Raw genomic sequence first — 22624 nt, forward strand, 5'->3', positions numbered from 1 at the left:
ATTTTTTACAGAACCCATTCTTACACCAATGCCTGTTTTAAATCCATGTATCCCTTCACCTTGTGGACCGAATTCTGAATGTCGTGATATTGGTAATTTACCATCATGCTCTTGTATGCAAGATTATATCGGCAGTCCACCAAATTGTCGTGCTGAATGCACTATTCACTCAGACTGTTCGACTGATAAAGCTTGTATCAGACAAAAATGTAAAGATCCTTGTCTAGGATCATGTGGAAGTAATGCAGAATGTAGCGTTTTTAATCATATTCCAGCATGTAGTTGTTTACATGGATTTACTGGAGATCCATATACCAATTGTTATCAAAAGATTACACCATGTAAGGATAATTTGATATTATTATTTATCAAACAAAATTAATTAATTCAATTGTATTTCTATAGTATATTTCAATATTTTTCGTTATAGCATATGAGCAATCTCCTGAGGATAAATGCAATCCTTCACCATGCGGAGCAAACGCAAAATGTGACGATGGTGTCTGCTCATGTTTATCTGAATTTAGTGGTAATCCTTATATAGCGTGTCGTCCAGAATGTGTTTTAAATACAGATTGTCCTACGGATAAAGCATGTGTACGCAACAAATGTGTCAATCCTTGTATTGGTACATGTGGACAAAATGCTATTTGTACGGTTTTCAATCACATTCCTATGTGCAGTTGTGCACCTAAAACAAGTGGAAATGCTTTTGTTATCTGCCTACCTATTAAAGGTAGATTTCTCTTTACATTTCTCTATCGATCGAAAAGACTATATGTCCATTTGTTAATACCTACAATATCTTACATTTTTAGAACCTACAGTATCAGATAATCCATGTAACCCATCACCGTGTGGTCCAAATAGTTATTGTCGAACAATAAATGCACAAGCAGTTTGTTCTTGTATTGCTGGATATAAAGGAAGTCCACCATCATGTCGACCCGAGTGTATTGTTAGTTCTGATTGTGATAAAGATAAAGCTTGCAGTAATTTGCAATGTATTAATCCTTGCATAGGTACATGCGGGCTTGGTGCACAATGTCGTGTTGTAAATCATAATCCCATTTGTAGTTGTCTTCCAAATTTATCTGGTGATCCATTCGTAAGATGCGATCCAATATGTAAGATATTTTTACATTTCGTTGTATTAATTAGTAAAGAAATAATGATAATCAAATTACTAGTACAGTATTATATATGTTTTAGTGGAGACAGTTTTCATAAATCCATGCAAACCATCCCCATGTGGTCTGAATGCTTTATGTCAAGTAATAAATAATTCTTCATCTTGTGCCTGCATGGAAGAATATTTAGGATCTCCACCAAATTGTCGTCCTGAATGCATTAGCAATGCTGAATGCTCTAGTCGATTAGCTTGCATAAATCAGAAATGTAAAGATCCTTGCCCTGGTTCTTGTGGACCAAATGCAGAATGTCGAGTTGTAAGTCATACACCAATGTGTGCTTGTTCTGAGGGTTATACTGGAGATCCTTTCATAGAATGTAACATACAACCACGTAAGAAATCGATATTTTATCACGATTTTTATAGTATTTACATCAGTATGTATAATTTTGTAGACAAATTTGTTTTTTTTAGTTATTCCTACCTCCCCTTGCACGCCATCTCCGTGCGGTCCGAATGCCATTTGTAAGGAACAAAACGGTGTTGGTTCGTGTACATGTTTACCAGAATTTATTGGCAATCCATATGAGGGATGTCGACCAGAGTGTGTAATTAATTCTGATTGTTCATCAAATCTTGGTTGCATACGATCTAAGTGTCAAAACCCATGTCCTGGAACTTGCGGACCAAATTCTAATTGTCAAGTTATAAATCATTTACCTACTTGCACTTGCATTCCTGGATTTACAGGAGATCCATTCCGTTATTGTCAACAGATTCAAGAAAAGGGTAATATATTTGTTATAGGATTTAGTTTAATTTAAATAATTATAAATCATTAGTAGCTATAAAATAAGAAAATTTTATAAAAAAATATATAATTTGTTATCTCCATTTATAGAAGAAGATCATACAAATCCATGTGATCCAAATCCTTGTGGCCCAAATAGTCAATGTCGTGTTAGTTCAGGCAATGTTGTTTGCTCTTGCCTTCCCGAGTATAGTGGAATTCCACCCTCATGTCGTCCGGAATGTGTTATGAGCTCTGAATGTCCTTCCAATAAAGCTTGCGTAAATACAAAATGCATAAATCCGTGTGTTCAAGCATGTGGACAAAATACAGATTGTTCTGTTATCAATCATAATCCTATTTGTATATGTAAAAGTGGACTTACAGGCGATCCATTAACAAAATGTTTCCCTAATTTACGTAAGTTTAATAACTGAAAGTTATTCAAAATTACATTAGAGTGAAATTTCTAGATTCAAACGTAGAATTGATTTATTTTACAGCTTTGTCACCTGTCTTACCAATGAACCCGTGCATACCATCACCATGTGGACCATATTCTGAATGTCGAAATAATGCTGGAATACCTTCTTGCTCATGTTTATCTACATATATTGGTATTCCACCTTATTGTCGACCAGAATGTGTTATAAATTCTGATTGTCCTAGTGATAAATCGTGCATAAGGGAAAAATGTTTAGATCCATGTCCTGGCTCTTGTGGCACATTTGCCCAATGTTCAGTGTTTAATCATATTCCTATTTGTACTTGCCTAGATGGCTATACAGGAGATCCATTCAGTAATTGTATATTGCAACCATCAACACGTAAGGATTATATGTTATAAAAAATAACCCGTATTTTGTTAATTTCAATACATATAATTAATCTTATACATATAATTATCTTATTGTAGCTAGTATACCAGTTGACTTGTGTAATCCTTCACCATGTGGTCCAAATACGGACTGTAATGAAGGCAAATGCACTTGTTTGGTAGAATATAAAGGAGATCCTTATGTGGGCTGTCGACCTGAATGTGTTCTTAATACAGATTGTCCTTTGGATAAAGCATGTTTGAGAAACAAATGTATCGATCCATGTATTGGTACTTGTGGTCAGAATGCACTTTGTAATATTTATAATCATATACCAATGTGCACTTGTCCTATTGGTATGACAGGAAATGCGTTTTTATCATGTTTACCATTCAGAGGTAAGCATATATTTGATTCTTATTTAGTTACAAATTTATGAAAGTATTCTCTTTAAAAAAAAGTTCAATATCTTTTTTTGTAAATAGATCCTATTGTAATTAATCCTTGTAATCCAACACCTTGTGGACCGAATAGTCAGTGTCGAGAAATCAATGGTCAGGCAGTTTGTACTTGTCTTCTTGGCTTTTTGGGAAGTCCGCCTACATGTAGGCCAGAATGTATAACTAGTACAGATTGTAATCCAAGTGAAGCATGTATTAATCAAAAATGTAGAAATCCTTGCGTTGGTACTTGCGGTATTAGAGCTATTTGTCAAGTGGTAAATCACAATCCAATTTGTAGTTGTCCAACTAGTTTAAGCGGTGATCCATTCGTCAGATGTATACCAAGACGTAAGTTCTTCACATTTTTTTTGTTTTTTAATTCTATTTTATTATCAATTGAATCAATAACACGGAAAGGAAGAGAAAATTATTCAAACGTTGAATTTTAGCTGAGATACCATTGATACAAAAGAATCCATGTACACCATCTCCTTGTGGTCCAAATGCTCAATGTCAAGTAATCAATGATACACCATCGTGTTCCTGTTTATCAGAATTTATTGGTACTCCTCCAAATTGTAGACCAGAATGTGTAAGCAATAATGAATGCAATAATAATTTTGCATGTATCAATCAAAAGTGCAAAGATCCTTGTCCTGGATTATGTGGAACTAATTCCGAATGTCGTACAGTATCACATATACCAATGTGTACTTGTACTATCGGTTATACCGGCGATCCTTTCACTCAGTGTATCAATATTGTACAACCACGTAAGGATTATGAATATTCTTTCGAACTATATTTTTTAAATGAATGTATAAAGAATTTTTTCTGAGAGAGATCTTAATTTTCACAGATATACCAATGTACATACCACAAGTTTGTGTTCCATCCCCTTGTGGAGCTAATGCGATTTGTAAAGAGAGAAATGGAGTAGGTTCTTGTATTTGTCTATCAAATTATATCGGCAATCCCTATGAAGGCTGTCGTCCAGAATGTACTATTAATTCAGATTGCATACCAAGTAAAGCATGTGTTCAATCACGTTGTCAAGATCCTTGCCCTGGTACTTGTGGTCAGAATGCTATTTGTCAAGTTGTTAATCATATAGCAATATGTACATGCATTCCGAAATTTACTGGCGATCCATTCCGATATTGTTCCGAAGAACCTACAACAGGTATAATATTACTTGCTTTACGAAATATTAATATATTTGATTTATTGTTTCTCTTTAAAATTTACGATCTCATCATATTTTATTGTAATAGAACTTTCATCAGACATAAATAATCCTTGTCAACCATCTCCATGTGGACCGAATAGTATATGTCGAGAAAATAATGGACAAGCAGTTTGTACTTGTTTAGCAGAATATGTTGGTTCTCCACCCGGATGTAGACCAGAATGTGTTGCAAGTACAGAATGTGCTCTTAATCGTGCATGTGTAAATCGAAAATGTATCGATCCATGTCCAAATTCTTGTGGCAAGAATGCACTATGTAGAGTCATCAATCATAGTCCGTTGTGTTCTTGTCAAGCAGGATTTACTGGAGATCCATTCTCAATTTGTTTCCAACTTCCACGTTAGTATCAAAATAATATTCATCAAAATAATAGAAACAAATAGAGATAGATATTTAATATTTTCCTCTTAATACAATAGGACCATTAGAACAAGCACCAACCCCGATTCAAAAAGATCCATGTCTTCCATCACCCTGTGGACCGAATTCAGAATGTCGTAGTATTAAGGGAAATCCATCTTGCTCTTGTTTATCTACATTTATTGGCACCCCGCCTAATTGTAGACCTGAATGTACAATACATTCTGAATGTCCTAGTCATCTTGCTTGCATACGTACAAAATGTTCGGATCCCTGTCCAGGTTCATGTGGAATTGAAGCTAATTGTGCTGTAGTAAATCATATTCCAATTTGTACTTGTCCCGAAGGATATACTGGTGATCCATTCAGTATTTGTATTCTAAAACAGTCTACACGTAAGATTAATCCCTTTACAAATTTTCGATTTATATTTATTTTCATTTTTTTATCGAATCATAATATAGTTTTAACAAATGATAAATTTTATATAGCTGTAGAAACTGTTGATTCCTGCAATCCTACACCATGTGGATCAAATACAAATTGCTTAAATGGCATTTGTACATGTATATCTGAATACGAAGGTGATCCATATATCGGTTGTCGACCAGAATGTATATCAAATACAGAATGTACACGAGTAAAAGCATGTATTCGCAACAAATGTGTCGATCCATGTATAGGAACATGCGGTTACAATGCAGAATGTACAGTTATCAATCATGTACCAATGTGCAACTGTCCAACAGGAATGACTGGAAATGCTTTCATTACTTGTAATCCACAACAGGGTATGACTTCATTTATATTTAAATTATCGATTAGATATCGCATATCTAAAACATAGTTCTACTTCTTTATTTCATTATTAGATGATATAGTAACTCGTCCTTGCATACCTTCTCCATGTGGACCTAATAGTCAATGTCAAGAAATAAATGGAATAGCTGTTTGCAAATGTATACCAAATTATATTGGAAATCCACCAACGTGTCGTCCAGAGTGTACTCTTAGTTCTGATTGCGATCAAACTAAAGCTTGTATTAATCAAAAATGTGAAGATCCATGTCCAGGCTCGTGTGGATTGAAAGCTGAATGTTCAGTCGTAAATCATAATCCAATTTGTACTTGTCGTCAAAGTTATACTGGTGATCCATTCACTGCATGTAGCGTAATAGGTAAGCATCACTTTCATCGTGATTCCAAATTATTATTGTCACAAAAATAATGACAATTCAAGTTGAAATTCACTTTTACAAATAATGTCTTCTAAATGTTTTGCAGTTGAAATACCTTCTACATCTATTAATCCTTGCTATCCATCTCCATGTGGTTTAAATGCTCAATGTCAAGTTATAAATCAAACACCCTCGTGTTCTTGTCTACCTGAATTTTTGGGATCACCACCTAAATGTAAACCAGAATGTACCACAAATAGTGATTGCCCAAGTCGACTTTCATGTATTAACAGAAAATGTAAAGATCCCTGTCCCGGTTTATGCGGTACAAATGCAGAATGTTATGTCAATAATCATATATCTACTTGTACATGTAGTTCTGGATTTACTGGAGATCCATTCCTTCAATGTACACCAGTTCAAAGTAAGTTAGGTTTCATAGATGACATATTAATAATTTTATTTATTACAACGATATATTGATTTCTATTCCTCAGTCGTAGAACCAATAGCATCACCATGTACACCATCACCTTGTGGTGCAAACGCAATATGCAAAGAACAATCAGGAGTAGGTTCTTGTACTTGTTTGTCAGATTATATAGGCAATCCATATGAAGGTTGTAGGCCCGAATGCGTTATGAATTCAGATTGCCCTGCAAATCGTGCTTGTATACGATCTAAATGTCAAGACCCTTGTCCTGGTGCATGTGGTCAAAATTCACTTTGTCAAGTTATTAATCATGCTCCAACTTGTATATGTATACAAGGATATACAGGCGATCCATTCCGTTCCTGTAGTCTTATTACAGAATATCGTAAGAATCTTTTTGTTTCTTAACAAATTTTGTAGTTTTTTTTACATTGTTTCTTTTTTTTCTAAAACAATTATTCAATTTTTAGCTGTAATTGAGAAAGATGATCCTTGTAATCCATCACCTTGCGGGCCAAACAGTGAATGTCGTAAAAATGATAATCAGGCAGTTTGCTCATGTCTTCCGAATTATATTGGTACTCCACCAGCTTGTAGACCTGAGTGTATAGTGAGTACAGAATGCCCATTGAATAAAGCTTGTGTCAAGCAAAAATGCATTGATCCTTGTCCGGATCTATGTGGCGTTAACACTGATTGTAAAGTTATCAATCATAGTCCAATTTGCATTTGCAAAAATGGATATACAGGAGATCCTTTTACCGCTTGCTTCTATTTAAGTGGTATATATCATGTCATATATTTGAAAAATATTACATATTATATATATATTCTTCTATTGAAATCTGTAATTTAATTATAGTTCCACCAGAAAAAATACCAGATGTTCAACAAGATCCTTGCTTACCATCACCATGTGGTCCCAATTCTTTATGCCAGCCTGTTGGTCAAATACCCTCTTGTACTTGTTTACCAAATTATTTTGGTAGTCCACCAAATTGTCGACCTGAATGTACAATTAATTCAGAATGTTCCAGTAACAAAGCATGCATACAAAATAAATGTATAGATCCATGTCCAGGATCTTGTGGTTTTAATGCCAAATGTACAATATTCAATCATTTACCGACATGTTCCTGTTTTGATGGATACACGGGCGATCCATTTGATAATTGTTATCAGCGACCACTACGTAAGCAATTTATACTATTCTATTGAAAAAAATATCATTAGTTTTCTATTAAAATAGAAAACAGCCATATATACATTTCGTTTATCTTATATATTTGATCTCTAATCAACGAATTTTTATCTTTAGCACAATCAGATGAAATAGATGCTTGTAATCCATCTCCTTGTGGTATTAATACACAATGTGAAAATGGTATCTGTTCTTGTTTATCTGAATATTTCGGAGATCCTACAATAGGATGTCGCCCAGAATGTGTTCTCAATTCAGATTGTGCTCGTGATAAAGCATGCATTAATAATAAATGCAAAGATCCTTGTGTAGGAACTTGTGCAAGCAATGCATTATGTAACGTCATCAATCACATTCCAATGTGTAGCTGCCCATTAAATTATGAAGGAAACGCTTTTGTATATTGTCATTCCGTTCAAGGTATTTATAACAAAATTAAAAGTTTATGTGAACATCTTTGAAATATGTTAGAATAATTCTTATTTATAATCATTATTATATACAGCTTCTATTCTATCTTCACCGTGTACACCATCACCTTGTGGACCAAACAGTCAGTGTCGTACTAGTAATGGTCAGGCAGTATGTAGTTGTGTTTCTGGTTATATTGGAACTCCGCCTATGTGTAGACCTGAATGTATAGTTAGTACAGAATGTCCACCTAACGAGGCATGTACAAATCAAAAATGTAGAAATCCTTGTATTGGAAGTTGTGGTATTGCTGCTAAATGTATAGTGAAAAATCATAATCCTGTGTGTTATTGTTCGGAACGTCATACAGGAGATCCATTTGTTCAATGCAGTCCAATTCGTAAGATCTATTAGTTTATTATTACATAATTTCATTTAAATAGTCTCTATATGCCAATACAATTTTCTTATAGCGGAATTACCACCAGTACAATTGAATCATTGTCAACCAACACCTTGTGGACCAAACAGTATATGTCAAATAATCAATGATTCGCCATCATGTTCTTGTTTGTTAAATTATGTTGGTTCTCCACCACAATGTAGACCTGAATGTATCAGCAATAGTGAATGTCTTAGTCATCAGGCATGTATAAATCAAAAATGCAAAGATCCGTGCACTGATTCGTGCGGAATTAATGCAGAATGTCGAACAATTAGTCACACTCCAATGTGTTTCTGTCCTGTTGGATATACTGGAGATCCTTTTGTACAATGTATTACTAAACCAAGTAAGTCCATAAAATTTATGGACGTTTAACAAACTCCTAGAATTCCATAAGATCAAAATATTTATTTTTTGTAGTCGAAGGTGATTTGATGCAAATAAATCCATGTTTACCATCACCATGTGGCCCGAATGCTGTATGCACTCAGCGCAATAGTGCAGGCTCGTGTACTTGTCTTTCTACTTATACTGGAAATCCATATGAAGGATGTAGACCCGAATGCGTCCTAAATTCTGATTGTATACAGAGTAAAGCGTGCACCAACTCCAAATGTATAGATCCATGTCCTGGAACTTGTGGCACAAATGCAAATTGTAATGTTGTAAATCATATTGCATCATGTTCTTGTCTTCCTTCTTATACCGGTGATCCATACCGATATTGCTTCATGAAAGAAATGGGTAAAGTTGGATTTTTGTCTTCAATTGTTTTCTAAATTTAATAATTTCGATAGAAAAAATTTATTTTATAAATCTTTCTTATACTTTAGATACTGACATAGACAAAACTAATCCATGCAGTAATACAGAATGTGGTCCAAATAGTAAATGTAGATTGGTTAATGAAGTAGCTGTATGTTCTTGTTTGCCAACATATGTTGGTAGACCACCTATGTGTAGACCTGAATGTGTTTCAAATTCTGACTGTCCTGCAACTCAGTCATGTGTAAAACAAAAGTGTACGAATTTGTGTCCAATCTCCTGTGGATTACATACTGATTGTAGAGTTATCAATCATGCAGCTTTATGCAACTGTGCTGTAGGCTATACTGGTGATCCATTTACAGTTTGTTTCCCAATACCTTGTGAGTAAATTTAATTAATAATAAGATTTCACGAAGTATATATTTTTCTTTCTTTAATAATAATTAAAACATTCTTCTTAGTGACAGTACCTACACAGCAAGATATTGCTCCAAAAGACCCTTGCATTCCATCTCCATGTGGTCCCTATGCAGAATGTCAGAATATAGGAGGATTATCATCTTGTGCTTGCTTATCGACATACATAGGTAGTCCACCAAACTGTCGACCAGAATGCACTGTTAATTCTGATTGCTCTTCGAATAATGCTTGTATACAACAAAAGTGTAAAGATCCTTGCCCAGGATCATGTGGTATCATGTCAGAATGTAAAATTCTCAATCACATTCCAATTTGTTCTTGCATTAACGGTTACACTGGCGATCCTTTTAGATCCTGTTATCCTCAAGAACGTAAGTTTTTTTTACATTTCACACATTTGAAATTACATCACATGGAACATATATTTTTACGTATACACCTATATACGTATTTCTTAAAAATATTTAATTACAGCCGAACCACTATACGTAGATCCATGCGCAACATCTCCATGTGGAGCTAATGCAAAATGTATAGATGGTGCCTGTACTTGTTTAGATGAGTATTTCGGTGATCCATATGCTGGTTGTCGTCCAGAATGCATTTTAAATACTGATTGTGTTTTAACGAAAGCATGTGTACGAAATAAATGTGTTGATCCATGTATTGGAACTTGCGGGCAAAATGCTTTATGCAACATTTATAATCATGTTCCAATGTGCAGTTGCCCATTGGGAATGTCAGGAAATGCATTTATATTATGTTCACCTATCCAAGGTACAATTTTTGCCATCACAATACTTATGATTTGTTTTGCATTACTACTTTATTTCGAGATTGTTGAGTAAATTTTCTTCAACTTTTTTTTATATAGCTCCTTTAGAGACTGATCCATGCAATCCGTCCCCTTGTGGACCCAATAGTCTTTGTAGACAATATAACGTGCATGCCACATGCACTTGCATTAAGGGTTACATAGGTGCACCACCAACTTGTCGACCAGAATGTGTCGTTAGTTCAGATTGTGCACCGAATGAAGCGTGCAGTAATCAGAAATGTATCGATCCATGTCCTGGAAGTTGTGGTCGCAATACTATTTGCAATGTAATTAATCACAATCCCATTTGTTCATGCCTCTCAGGAATGTCCGGTGATCCATTTATTAATTGTTCTCCAATTCGTAAGAATTTTTTCTTAAATTTATTTATATCGATTTATTTTCAAAAAATAATCAATATTGTATAAATCAAATTTTTTTGTTACTAATATCAGCAACGAAGCCTGAAATTCCAATCAATCCATGTTTACCATCACCATGTGGTCCAAATGCAAGATGCGAAGTAATCAATGAAAATCCATCATGCTCCTGTTTACCTGAATTCATTGGATCTCCTCCAAATTGTCGTCCAGAATGTATTAGTAATTCCGAATGTTCAAGTCAGTTGGCATGTATCAATCAGAAATGTAAAGATCCTTGTATTGGTTCATGTGGTATCAATGCCATATGTAACGTAGTAAGTCATACGCCAATGTGTGCATGTTCCATTGGTTACACCGGCGATCCTTTTACTCAGTGTTCACCAGAGCAATGTAAGATAATAGAATTCTTATATTACTTCAGTAATTCTGATAATATTACATATTAATATTCTTTTTTATCTTAGTTGATATACAAACGGATAGACCTACAGCATGTTCACCATCTCCATGTGGTGCAAATGCAATATGTCGTGAGCAACACAATACTGGCTCTTGTACATGCTTATCAGAGTACATTGGTAATCCTTATGAAGGATGTAGACCAGAATGTATCCTTAATTCTGATTGTCCATCAAACAAAGCTTGTATCAACATGAAATGTAAAGATCCTTGCCCTGGAATGTGTGCTCCAAATGCTAATTGTTACGTGATTAATCATGCAGCAACTTGTACTTGCTTTGAACATTATACTGGTGATCCTTTCGTAAATTGCAATCCCATATTACCTACACGTAAGGCTATCGATTTTTCGAAATTATAAAGATCTTATGAAAATTTGATTAATAGTTCATCAACTTTAATTCTTTACAGAAACAGATTCTGTTGATACATGTCAATCTAATTTGTGTGGTCCTTACGCTCAGTGCAAGGAGAATAATGGACAAGTATCCTGCACTTGTTTACCAACTTATTTAGGTGTACCGCCTAATTGTAGACCAGAATGCACAATTAGTACTGACTGTCCAACAAATCAAGCATGTAGAAATACAAAATGCATTGATCCTTGCCTTGATTCTTGTGGTCTCTATACTACATGTAGAGTGATCAATCACAATCCCATATGTTCTTGTAAACATGGATATACAGGCGATCCATTTACTATCTGCATTTTCTTATCACGTAAGCAAATCAATATTCCAAAATTATTACAATAATATTCGAATTAATAATATTTAAAAGAACAAATTTTCATCATATATTCATTACTTCTAGCGATACCACATTATGAACCTGATAAAGATCCTTGTATTCCATCACCATGTGGTCCAAATTCGCATTGTCGTAACATCAATGGATCTCCATCATGCTCTTGTATGCAAAATTATATTGGTTCTGCGCCACAATGTAGACCTGAATGCATAACATCTATTGATTGTGCAAGTAATTTAGCTTGTATACAGCAGAACTGTCAAGATCCTTGTCCTGGATCTTGTGGTCTCAATGCTGTTTGCACAGTTCATAATCATTTACCAATTTGCTCGTGCTTGGAAAGTTACACAGGAGATCCATTTGTTAGCTGCCAATATAAACCGATATGTAAGATACTCAGTGAAATCTTTTTAAAAATATTCTTTTCTTATTTATTCGTAAATCAATAACGTTAGTATTTTCTAATATAGCTCAAAGCCCATTGGAAAATAATTTCTGCAGTGCGTGTGGTCCTAATAGTGAATGCAAACAAGACACATGTGTTTGTATGCCGGAATATCACGGTGATCCTTACACAGGTTGTCGACCAGAATGTGTACTGAGTACAGACTGTGCGATAAATAAGGCTTGCATTCGAAACAAATGTATAGATCCTTGTCTTCATACTTGCGGACAAAACGCTATTTGTAATGTTTTCAATCATATTCCTATGTGTAGTTGTCCATATGGTACAACTGGTAATGCCCTTATTTCATGTCAAACTATCAAAGGTATGAGTACTTTAGTAAAATAATATTCATTTTCAATGATGGGTTATACAAAATTATTCTTTCTGTATTATTTAATTGTAGCTCCGGTTGTTAAAACACCGTGTCAACCATCGCCATGTGGTCCAAATAGTATTTGTCAAACTTTCAACGATCAAGCTATATGTGCTTGCTTACCGAATTATCTCGGAACACCACCATTGTGTAGACCAGAATGTACCATAAATTCGGACTGTAGACCAAATCAAGTTTGCAAAAATCAGAAATGTAAAGACCCTTGCCTAGGAACATGTGGTTTGCAAGCGAAATGTATTGTAGTCAACCATAATCCAATTTGCTCCTGTCCCGAACGCTATACAGGAAATCCTTTCATCAAATGCGATATTATAAGTAAGCTGTAACCAATTGTTAATCTAACAAAATGAGATATAAATTTATATATAATGTTATACTCAAATAGTCTATAAGTATTATAACACTTAAACAACTACATATACTTTTCTACAGACGAAATTGTCATACCAGTAGTAAATCCTTGCCAACCATCACCATGTGGCCCGTACGCTCTCTGTCAAGTTGTCAATGAATTGTCCTCTTGCTCATGCCTTCCTGAATATAAAGGCACACCACCAAACTGTAAACCTGAGTGCATATCTAATTCTGAGTGCCCCGCCAACCAAGTTTGTATACAACAAAAGTGTACAAATCCATGCCCAAGTTTATGCGGTACAAACGCAGAATGCCATGTTGTCCATCACATTGTACATTGCGTATGCCCGAGCAGTTATACCGGAGACCCTTATACTAGCTGTTCATTTATAAGTAAGATCATAACTATTCACAAATACAATACTTTTACATAATTAATTCTCATATATAATTTTCAATTGTTGTAGTACATCGTCCAGAACCATCTCCCTGTTCCGGAAATATTTGCGGTACGAACGCTATATGTAAAGAACAGAATAATGTTGGTGTTTGTTATTGCCCATCTGATTATATTGGTAATCCATACGAAGAGTGTAGACCCGCATGTGTTATCAATCCTGATTGCCCGTCTAATCAAATGTGTGCACAAAATAAATGTCAAGATCCTTGTCCCGGCATGTGTGGACAAAACGCAGAATGCGCGATTGTTAATCACCAACCATTCTGTACTTGTCGAACAGGATACACTGGCGATCCATTCTCTTTCTGTACTCTTGATAGTAAGTTTAAATCCTATTATTGTAAAGGATTCCAAGTTAGAAATAATTATTAACTCGTTCATTTATTCCTTAGCAATTACGGAAGAAAGAAATGTTTGTTCTCCGTCACCTTGTGGTCCTAATAGCCAATGCAAAGATGTATCTGGACAACCAGTATGTTCCTGTTTACCAACGTACGTTGGTAATCCACCTGGCTGTCGACCTGAATGTGTTGTTAGTTCCGATTGTCCATCTCAACTAGCATGCAAGGATCACAAATGTATCAATCCTTGCCCAAGTCCATGTGGATTAAATACGAAATGTATTGTTGTCAATCACAGTCCAATTTGTAGTTGTGCACCTGGATATAGCGGTAATCCTTTCACAGTGTGCACAACCATACCATGTAAGATCCTTACTAATAATCTATATATAATATTATAACTACGCAGAACACTATCTTCATCAATTTTCTTATTTAATTACAATTTGTTATTATTTATTTTTATTTATTTGTACATTATTTATTTTTTGTTGTTGCTTTCATCATTTTCAGCTGTAACAATGCCTGATGTTGTTGAAAAAGACCCTTGTGTACCATCCCCTTGCGGCCGTTTCTCTCAATGTAGAAGTATTGGTAGTACACCTGCATGTACATGTTTAGAAACATATATTGGACAGCCACCAAATTGCAAACCTGAATGTACCATAAATTCCGAATGTCCAAGCGACAAAGCTTGCTTTGAAACAAGATGTAGAGATCCCTGTCCAGGTTCATGTGGTTCAGATGCTATTTGTGCTGTAGTTAATCATATCCCAATGTGTACGTGTCCCACAGGATACACCGGAGATCCATTCACACTTTGTCGTTTATTACCTACAAAACGTAAGCTTTTTATACATTAAAAAGAAATTGACATATTATTTAAAATTGAGAAAAGAAATAATAATCCTGATTTCCCTTAATTCTTTAGCCACGCCAGTTGTACCTGCTGATTTATGTAATCCATCGCCATGTGGTCCAAATGCGAAATGTTCCAATGGTACCTGTACTTGTTTACCAGATTTCCAAGGCAATCCATATCTAGAATGTCGCCCTGAATGTGTCTTAAATACAGATTGCCCAAGAGATCAAGCCTGTTCTAGAAACAAATGTATAAATCCATGTATGGGAGCTTGTGCAGCTAATGCCATATGTAATGTTATCAATCATATACCCATGTGTAGTTGCCCTGAAAGTATGACTGGCAATGCATTTAGTCAATGCATTCCTGTACAAGGTATTTTCATTATCAGTGTACTTCAAAAACGATCAAATTATTTTTGTCTAATTTATCAATTGCAGTTAATTGATTAAAGATTTATTTAAACTGCAGTAAAACAATGCACAACTGCTGTACAAAATCAAATGTTTGTTTAGGTATGCCTCCTGTTAATCCATGCAGTCCTGGACCTTGTGGTCCTAATAGTGAATGTCGTGTAGTGAATGGACAAGCTGTATGTTCTTGCATAAAAGGATATTTAGGAATTCCACCAACTTGTAGACCAGAATGTATAGTGAGCACTGATTGTCCACAAAATGAAGCTTGCAATAATCAAAAATGTGTAGACCCTTGTCCTGGATCTTGTGGTATAGAAGCCTTATGCAATGTTGTTAATCATAATCCAATTTGTAGTTGTCCATTGCGTTATACTGGCGATCCCTTCATACACTGCATGATTTTATGTAAGATATACTTGATATTCTGTTCAAATTATCTATTTCTCAGACTCGTTTGGATAATATGTTATTAAAACAAATGAATATTTCATATGTAGTGGAGCAACTACCAATAGACCCGTGTCAACCGTCACCCTGCGGTCCCAATTCTCAGTGTCAAGTACTTAATAATTCACCGTCGTGTTCTTGTCTTCCTGAATTCTCTGGCAGTCCACCAAACTGTAGACCAGAATGTATTAATAATAACGAATGCATTACTCAATTGGCTTGTATTAATCAAAAATGTAAAGACCCTTGTATTGGCGCATGTGGTTCCAATGCAAATTGCCATGTTGTAAGCCATACACCAATGTGTACATGTATGAGTGGATATACTGGAGATCCTTTCACTCAATGTACCTTTAAAACGCGTAAGTACGATTTTAAATAATAAATCTGCCTATTCTAAATATTTCGTAACAATTATTATATTTTTAGCTTCACCACTTCCTGAACCAGGACCGTGTGATCCATCTCCTTGCGGTTCAAATGCAATTTGTAAAGAACTCAATCGAGTAGGCTCGTGTATTTGCTTACCTAATTACATCGGTAATCCCTACGAAGGCTGTCGGCCCGAATGTATTCTAAATTCTGACTGTCCTGCAAATAAGGCTTGTATTAATACAAAATGTACAGACCCTTGTCCTGGAACATGCGGATTAAATGCTGATTGTCAAGTAATCAATCATTTACCGATTTGTAATTGCTATCCTCGACATACTGGCAATCCATTTACGTCTTGTATACCAATAAAAATAGGTATGTAATTATACCCGTAAACAATATAGTAATATTTAATAAATTTAAATACTTATTTTTTAGATACGCAAGATGCAATTAGCAAACCTTGCAATCCATCACCCTGTGGACCAAATAGTGAATGTCGTGTTGTGAATGGACAATCAGTTTGTACCTGTTTACCCGATTTTATAGGAGTTCCACCAAGATGTCGACCCGAATGTTCGGTTAGTGCCGAATGTTCTCCTCTCTTAGCCTGTATAAACAGAAAATGCAATGACCCATGTTCTGGTTCTTGTGGCCTAAATGCTAGATGTGAAGTTATCAATCATAATGCTATATGTTCCTGTCAATCAGGATTTATGGGCGATCCACTTGTTTCGTGCTTTAATATTCCAAGTAAGATATGCGACACATGATATATACAAAACTCTATTTGAATTCATCTATAAATTATATAATTCATATCATTCTTAGCTGATACATCTACTGAAACTCCTCCGCCTTATATAAACCCGTGCGTACCCTCACCTTGTGGTCCGTATTCTGAATGTCGAGATGTTAATGGACAAGCTTCCTGCGCATGTTCACCAAATTATATAGGAGCACCGCCTAATTGTCGACCAGAATGTATAAACAATTCAGATTGCCCAAGTAATGAAGCCTGTATTCAAAAGAAGTGTCAGTATCCTTGTAATGGTGTATGTGGAATAGGAGCAACATGTTCTGTTATCAATCATATACCAGTATGTACCTGTCCAGATAGATTCAATGGTGATCCATTTGATAAATGTATTCCGAAAATTGAGGATGGTAAGATGAAATTAAAATAATCATGAAAATTAAATGATTATTGAATTATTGAATAAATTTATTTATTATTATCATTTATTAATAGACAAAACAGATAAACAAAATCCATGTACACAATGTGGAGCAAATACGCAATGTATCAATGAAGTTTGCACTTGCTTACCAGAATATAAAGGAGATCCTTACTTAGGATGTCGTCCAGAATGTGTCTTAAATTTCGATTGCCCAAGAGATAAAGCTTGTATTAATAATAAATGTAAAAATCCATGTACAGGAACATGCGGTCGAGATGCTCTTTGTAATGTTGCAAATCATATTCCTATTTGTACTTGTCCATTAGGAATGTCAGGCAATCCATTTGTTATATGTTCACCTGTAGAAGGTATGATAAATGCATTTTTATGTATTTCATTTTTATATTTTATGATATATATCATTTACATGATATTTCTTTGGTTTTATAGCACCTGTATTAAAAGATCCATGCAATCCTTCACCTTGTGGACCAAATAGTCAATGCAAAAGAATAAACGAACAAGCTGTTTGCTCTTGTATTTCTGGATATTTAGATTCACCACCAAATTGTAGACCTGAATGTATAATTAGCTCTGATTGTTCTTCAAATATGGCTTGTAATAATCAAAAGTGCATAGATCCATGTCGTGGAACATGCGGTATCAGAGCTCAATGTTTGGTAGTCAATCACAATCCAATTTGTAGTTGCCCTGGAGATTTAACAGGCGATCCCTTCACCATGTGCATTTTCATACGTGAGTAATCAGTCATAATTTATCAGCAAATACATTTTTATACTTTTATTTGAATTTATTTATGTACATTATTTCATATATTTCATTTGAACGACATTTTTAAATGTAGCAGAAAAACAACCTGTCGTTATTAATCTTTGCAAGCCGTCACCTTGTGGACCAAACAGTCAGTGTCGTATCGTAAACGATGCACCGTCTTGCTCTTGTCTACCAGAATTCATAGGATCTCCACCAAACTGTAAACCAGAATGTATTAGCAACAGCCAATGTTCAACACAATTGGCTTGTATCAATCAAAAATGCCGAGATCCATGTCCAGGTTCTTGTGGTATTAATGCAGAATGTAGAGTAATAAGTCACACACCTATGTGCGTATGTACATCAGGTTTTGTTGGTGATCCATTTGTACAATGCACTCCTAAACAACGTAAGTAAGATTAGGTCATATCATAATTGTATAATTAATAGAATCATTTTATTAAAAAAAATAAAATAAAATAAAATATTATAGTCAATGAAGATACAGACACGAAAGTAACACCATGTCTACCATCTCCGTGTGGATCTAATGCAATATGTCGTGAATCGAATGGTGTTGGATCTTGTTCTTGCCTACCAAATTATATTGGAAATCCTTACGAAGGCTGTCGTCCTGAATGTATCATTAATAGTGATTGTATTGCTGATCAAGCATGCATTCGATCAAAGTGTCAAAATCCATGTTCAGGCTTTTGCGGTCAAAATTCTATTTGTCAAGTTGTTAATCATGCACCTTTGTGCACTTGTCAAAGTGGATACACTGGTAATCCATTCTTATATTGTAATATGGTGAAAACCACACGTAAGTTATACTCTAAATATTTGATCTGTACATATAGTGTTATGAAGAATTAAGTCTAATTAGGTTTCATTTATAGCGAAACCAACTGATCCATGTGTTCCTTCACCCTGCGGTCTCAATAGTCAATGTCGCGTATCAAATGATCAAGCGATATGTAGTTGTTTGCCTACTTTCATTGGAACACCACCTGCTTGTCGTCCAGAATGTACTGTTAGTTCTGACTGTTCGACAAATCGTGCATGTAAAGATCGTAAATGTATAGATCCCTGTCCTGGAATTTGTGGTATTAATGCAAGATGTGAAGTTATCAATCATAGCCCGATCTGTAGTTGCAAAGTAGGTTCAACTGGTGATCCATTTGTTAGATGTTTCGACCTTTCACGTAAGTATTGCACAATTGTTTTATTTAGTTCATTGCTTAGAAATTATTTTATTACATAATTAATTAAAAAAAAATGGAATTTATTTTGTCATACAGCTCCACTTAGTCCACAACCTGAACCCATCAATCCATGCATTCCATCACCTTGTGGCCCTTTCTCCATATGTCAAGATATTAAAAACAGTGGAATAGCTACGTGTACCTGTATAGACAATTATATCGGCAGTCCACCGAATTGTCGACCAGAATGCACAATAGATTCTGAATGTATTAGTAGTAGAGCATGTTTGAGACAAAGATGTACAGATCCTTGTCTTGGTTCGTGCGGTATTGGAGCTAATTGTTATGTAATTAATCATATGGCAATGTGTGTATGTCCTAATGGTTATGCAGGAGATCCTTTCGTTAATTGTATCTTGGAAGCAGAACGTAAGAAATCTTTTGTAAATGATATCTTTATTATTTATATATTTATACTAAGTTTTATATATAATGAAAAAATATTACAGCTAAACCAACTCCACAAGATCTTTGTAGTCTGTCGCCATGTGGTCCAAATACAATGTGCCATAATGGTACATGTATATGCTTACCAGAATACCATGGGGATCCTTATTATGGATGCCGTCCCGAATGTGTACAAAATCCAGATTGTCTATTAGATAAAGCTTGTGTTCGCAATAAATGTTCTGATCCATGTTCAGAAGCATGTGGCAAGAATGCACAATGTATAGTAATAAATCATACACCTATGTGCAGTTGTCCTGATGGAATGTCAGGAAATGCATTTGCTATATGTTACCCTGTGAAAGGTAAATTAGCATTATGCTAATTCTTACATATGTTACCATTCATATTTGTTTTACAAGCAATCAATTTTATAGATCCAGATATTGTTCAACCATGTAATCCATCACCATGCGGACCAAATAGCCGATGTCAAGAATTTAATGGGCAAGCCGTTTGTTCATGTGTTCCCGGATATATTGGAAATCCTCCGGCATGCCGACCTGAATGTACTGTTAATACCGATTGTTCGTTAAATGAAGCTTGCATAAATATGAAATGCAGAGATCCTTGTCCAGGCTCATGTGGTATATCTTCTCGCTGTCAAGTAATCAATCATAATCCTATTTGTAGTTGTGCACCTATATTTACCGGAGATCCATTTGTCCGTTGTATACCTAAACGTAAGTATTAGCATATTTTCATTTTTATATAGAGCTGACTGTATATTAATATTTATTTTTCTCTCTCTCTCTCTCTCTCTCTTTCTCTCTCTCTATTTTAAAGCCGATGAAATACCACCAACTTTGAATCCTTGTCAACCAACACCTTGTGGTCCTAATTCTCATTGTCAAATTACAAATAATGCACCATCGTGTTCTTGCAAGGATGGATTCATTGGCACACCACCAAATTGCCGACCTGAATGTATTAGTAATAGTGAATGTAGTAACTACTTATCATGTATCAATCACAAATGCGTTGATCCATGTCCAAGTTCATGTGGTGTAAATGCAGAATGTCACGTATTAAATCATATACCAATGTGTACTTGCCTTTACGGCTACACCGGTGATCCCTTTATACAATGCATAGTTAAACAGAGTAAGTAACAAATTTGCCATATAATTTTTCTCTCTTTTCTTAAAACCGATGTATATGACAAAGAAACCATTCATCTTTTATATGGCTTTCTTTCCTATTTGTTATTTCAGCTGAATCACCACAATTGGATCAACCATGTCAACCTTCTCCTTGTGGAGTAAATGCAGTTTGTAGAAAACTTCAAGGAGTTGCTACTTGTTCATGTTTACCTGAATATATAGGAAATCCTTACGAGGGATGTCGCCCCGAATGTTCGATCAACTCTGACTGTCCTTCTCATTTAGCCTGTGTTAGATCAAAATGTCAAAACCCATGTCCTGGTACTTGTGGTTCCAATGCAGACTGTCAAGTTGTCAATCATTTACCTATTTGTACTTGTATCCCGCATTACACTGGAAATCCATATACAAATTGTTTCTATGAAATGATAGAACGTAAGTTTCAAAAGGATTTTCTACATATAAATTGAAGAGATATTATAAAGTATCTTTTCAATTTATACAAGTTAAATTACTAAATAATAATTTATTATTTGTAGCTACTGATAAAGAGCAAGATCCTTGTAGTTCACCGATTTGTGGTCCGAATAGCAAATGTCAAAAGATCAATGATCAAGCCGTTTGTTCTTGTTTACCAGAATTTATAGGAACACCACCAAATTGTAGACCCGAATGCGTAATGAATTCAGAATGTGATTCAAATCTTGCTTGTATTAAAAATAAATGTATAGATCCATGTCCTGGAACGTGCGGACGTAATTCCCAGTGCAAAGTTATACGCCATAGTCCTATTTGTAGTTGCACATTCGATATGACAGGTGATCCGTTCGTCTACTGTTTCGCAGGTAAATTTTCATCTATTTTAAAATACTCTTCGCCAAAAATCAGTTATATTACAATATATTATAATAAAGTTGCACTACAAAAAAATTAATTACACTTTCCAACAGCACCTAAACCGGATGATGTATATCCTAAAGATCCATGTACTCCATCCCCTTGTGGATCTAATGCAATGTGTAAAACCATTAATGATGTACCTGTGTGCAGCTGTATGAATAATTATATCGGGGTACCACCTAACTGTCGTTCTGAATGTTCTATTAATTCAGATTGTTCTGCCAATAAAGCTTGCATAAGAGAGAAATGTAGAGATCCATGTCCTGGATCTTGTGGTCTATATGCACAATGTTCTGTTGTAAATCATACACCAGTATGTACATGTCCAGAGAGTTATACCGGTAATCCTTTTGACAATTGCTATCCCAAACCTGTACCAAATGGTAAGAACACTAAAGAAATTATATTTATTCCTTTTTAGTCATGATTATGTTATTACAATGATATATAATTTTTTACAGAAATTGAACCATCTGATCCTTGCAAAGAATCTTTGTGTGGATCAAATACTCAATGTAATGCAGGTATTTGCACATGTCTACCAGAATATTTTGGAAATCCATATGTTGGTTGTCGTCCCGAGTGTGTTATTAATAGTGATTGCTCTCGTGATAAAGCTTGTATACAGCATAAATGTCAAGACCCTTGCATTGATGTCTGTGGCCTTAATGCTGAATGCAATATCGTTAATCATTTACCCATTTGTAGTTGCCCAGAAAATATGTCTGGAAATGCATTTATTTCTTGCATCTTAATCGTAGGTTCGTACTCTTTAGATATCATTTTAAAATTCAATTCA

The 22624-nt window shown here is 35.0% G+C and overlaps 1 protein-coding gene across 2 annotated transcripts in view; it reads left to right on the plus strand.

Annotated features, from left to right (window-relative positions):
* The window catches only part of LOC122633439, an 85364-nt gene that overhangs the window by 49704 nt on the left and 13036 nt on the right, over window positions 1-22624 (plus strand). Inside the window, exons 91-146 of one of the 2 annotated variants that reach the window (XM_043821310.1) lie at window positions 12-341; window positions 431-736; window positions 819-1127; window positions 1213-1524; window positions 1607-1921; window positions 2034-2342; window positions 2426-2749; window positions 2839-3138; window positions 3226-3531; window positions 3633-3956; window positions 4043-4366; window positions 4458-4772; window positions 4853-5188; window positions 5285-5584; window positions 5666-5971; window positions 6078-6395; window positions 6469-6789; window positions 6875-7186; window positions 7267-7596; window positions 7723-8025; window positions 8111-8416; window positions 8490-8807; window positions 8882-9205; window positions 9295-9609; window positions 9691-10020; window positions 10124-10426; window positions 10524-10829; window positions 10922-11239; window positions 11314-11640; window positions 11720-12028; window positions 12122-12445; window positions 12529-12828; window positions 12910-13215; window positions 13333-13647; window positions 13722-14033; window positions 14107-14418; window positions 14569-14898; window positions 14987-15292; window positions 15433-15738; window positions 15831-16142; window positions 16210-16530; window positions 16594-16908; window positions 16987-17322; window positions 17408-17704; window positions 17787-18092; window positions 18205-18519; window positions 18604-18933; window positions 19010-19315; window positions 19412-19744; window positions 19825-20127; window positions 20200-20505; window positions 20609-20926; window positions 21037-21360; window positions 21465-21770; window positions 21876-22208; window positions 22287-22586. In XM_043821310.1, the coding sequence (XP_043677245.1) occupies window positions 12-341; window positions 431-736; window positions 819-1127; window positions 1213-1524; window positions 1607-1921; window positions 2034-2342; window positions 2426-2749; window positions 2839-3138; window positions 3226-3531; window positions 3633-3956; window positions 4043-4366; window positions 4458-4772; window positions 4853-5188; window positions 5285-5584; window positions 5666-5971; window positions 6078-6395; window positions 6469-6789; window positions 6875-7186; window positions 7267-7596; window positions 7723-8025; window positions 8111-8416; window positions 8490-8807; window positions 8882-9205; window positions 9295-9609; window positions 9691-10020; window positions 10124-10426; window positions 10524-10829; window positions 10922-11239; window positions 11314-11640; window positions 11720-12028; window positions 12122-12445; window positions 12529-12828; window positions 12910-13215; window positions 13333-13647; window positions 13722-14033; window positions 14107-14418; window positions 14569-14898; window positions 14987-15292; window positions 15433-15738; window positions 15831-16142; window positions 16210-16530; window positions 16594-16908; window positions 16987-17322; window positions 17408-17704; window positions 17787-18092; window positions 18205-18519; window positions 18604-18933; window positions 19010-19315; window positions 19412-19744; window positions 19825-20127; window positions 20200-20505; window positions 20609-20926; window positions 21037-21360; window positions 21465-21770; window positions 21876-22208; window positions 22287-22586 (17628 nt within the window). Of the gene's footprint in view, window positions 1-11; window positions 342-430; window positions 737-818; window positions 1128-1212; window positions 1525-1606; window positions 1922-2033; window positions 2343-2425; window positions 2750-2838; window positions 3139-3225; window positions 3532-3632; window positions 3957-4042; window positions 4367-4457; window positions 4773-4852; window positions 5189-5284; window positions 5585-5665; window positions 5972-6077; window positions 6396-6468; window positions 6790-6874; window positions 7187-7266; window positions 7597-7722; window positions 8026-8110; window positions 8417-8489; window positions 8808-8881; window positions 9206-9294; window positions 9610-9690; window positions 10021-10123; window positions 10427-10523; window positions 10830-10921; window positions 11240-11313; window positions 11641-11719; window positions 12029-12121; window positions 12446-12528; window positions 12829-12909; window positions 13216-13332; window positions 13648-13721; window positions 14034-14106; window positions 14419-14568; window positions 14899-14986; window positions 15293-15432; window positions 15739-15830; window positions 16143-16209; window positions 16531-16593; window positions 16909-16986; window positions 17323-17407; window positions 17705-17786; window positions 18093-18201; window positions 18520-18603; window positions 18934-19009; window positions 19316-19411; window positions 19745-19824; window positions 20128-20199; window positions 20506-20608; window positions 20927-21036; window positions 21361-21464; window positions 21771-21875; window positions 22209-22286; window positions 22587-22624 lie in introns of both variants that reach the window. The other variant, XM_043821311.1, reaches the window with a different exon arrangement.

Source organism: Vespula pensylvanica, chromosome 12 (genome assembly GCF_014466175.1).
Source record: "Vespula pensylvanica isolate Volc-1 chromosome 12, ASM1446617v1, whole genome shotgun sequence".
NCBI lineage: Eukaryota > Metazoa > Arthropoda > Insecta > Hymenoptera > Vespidae > Vespula > Vespula pensylvanica.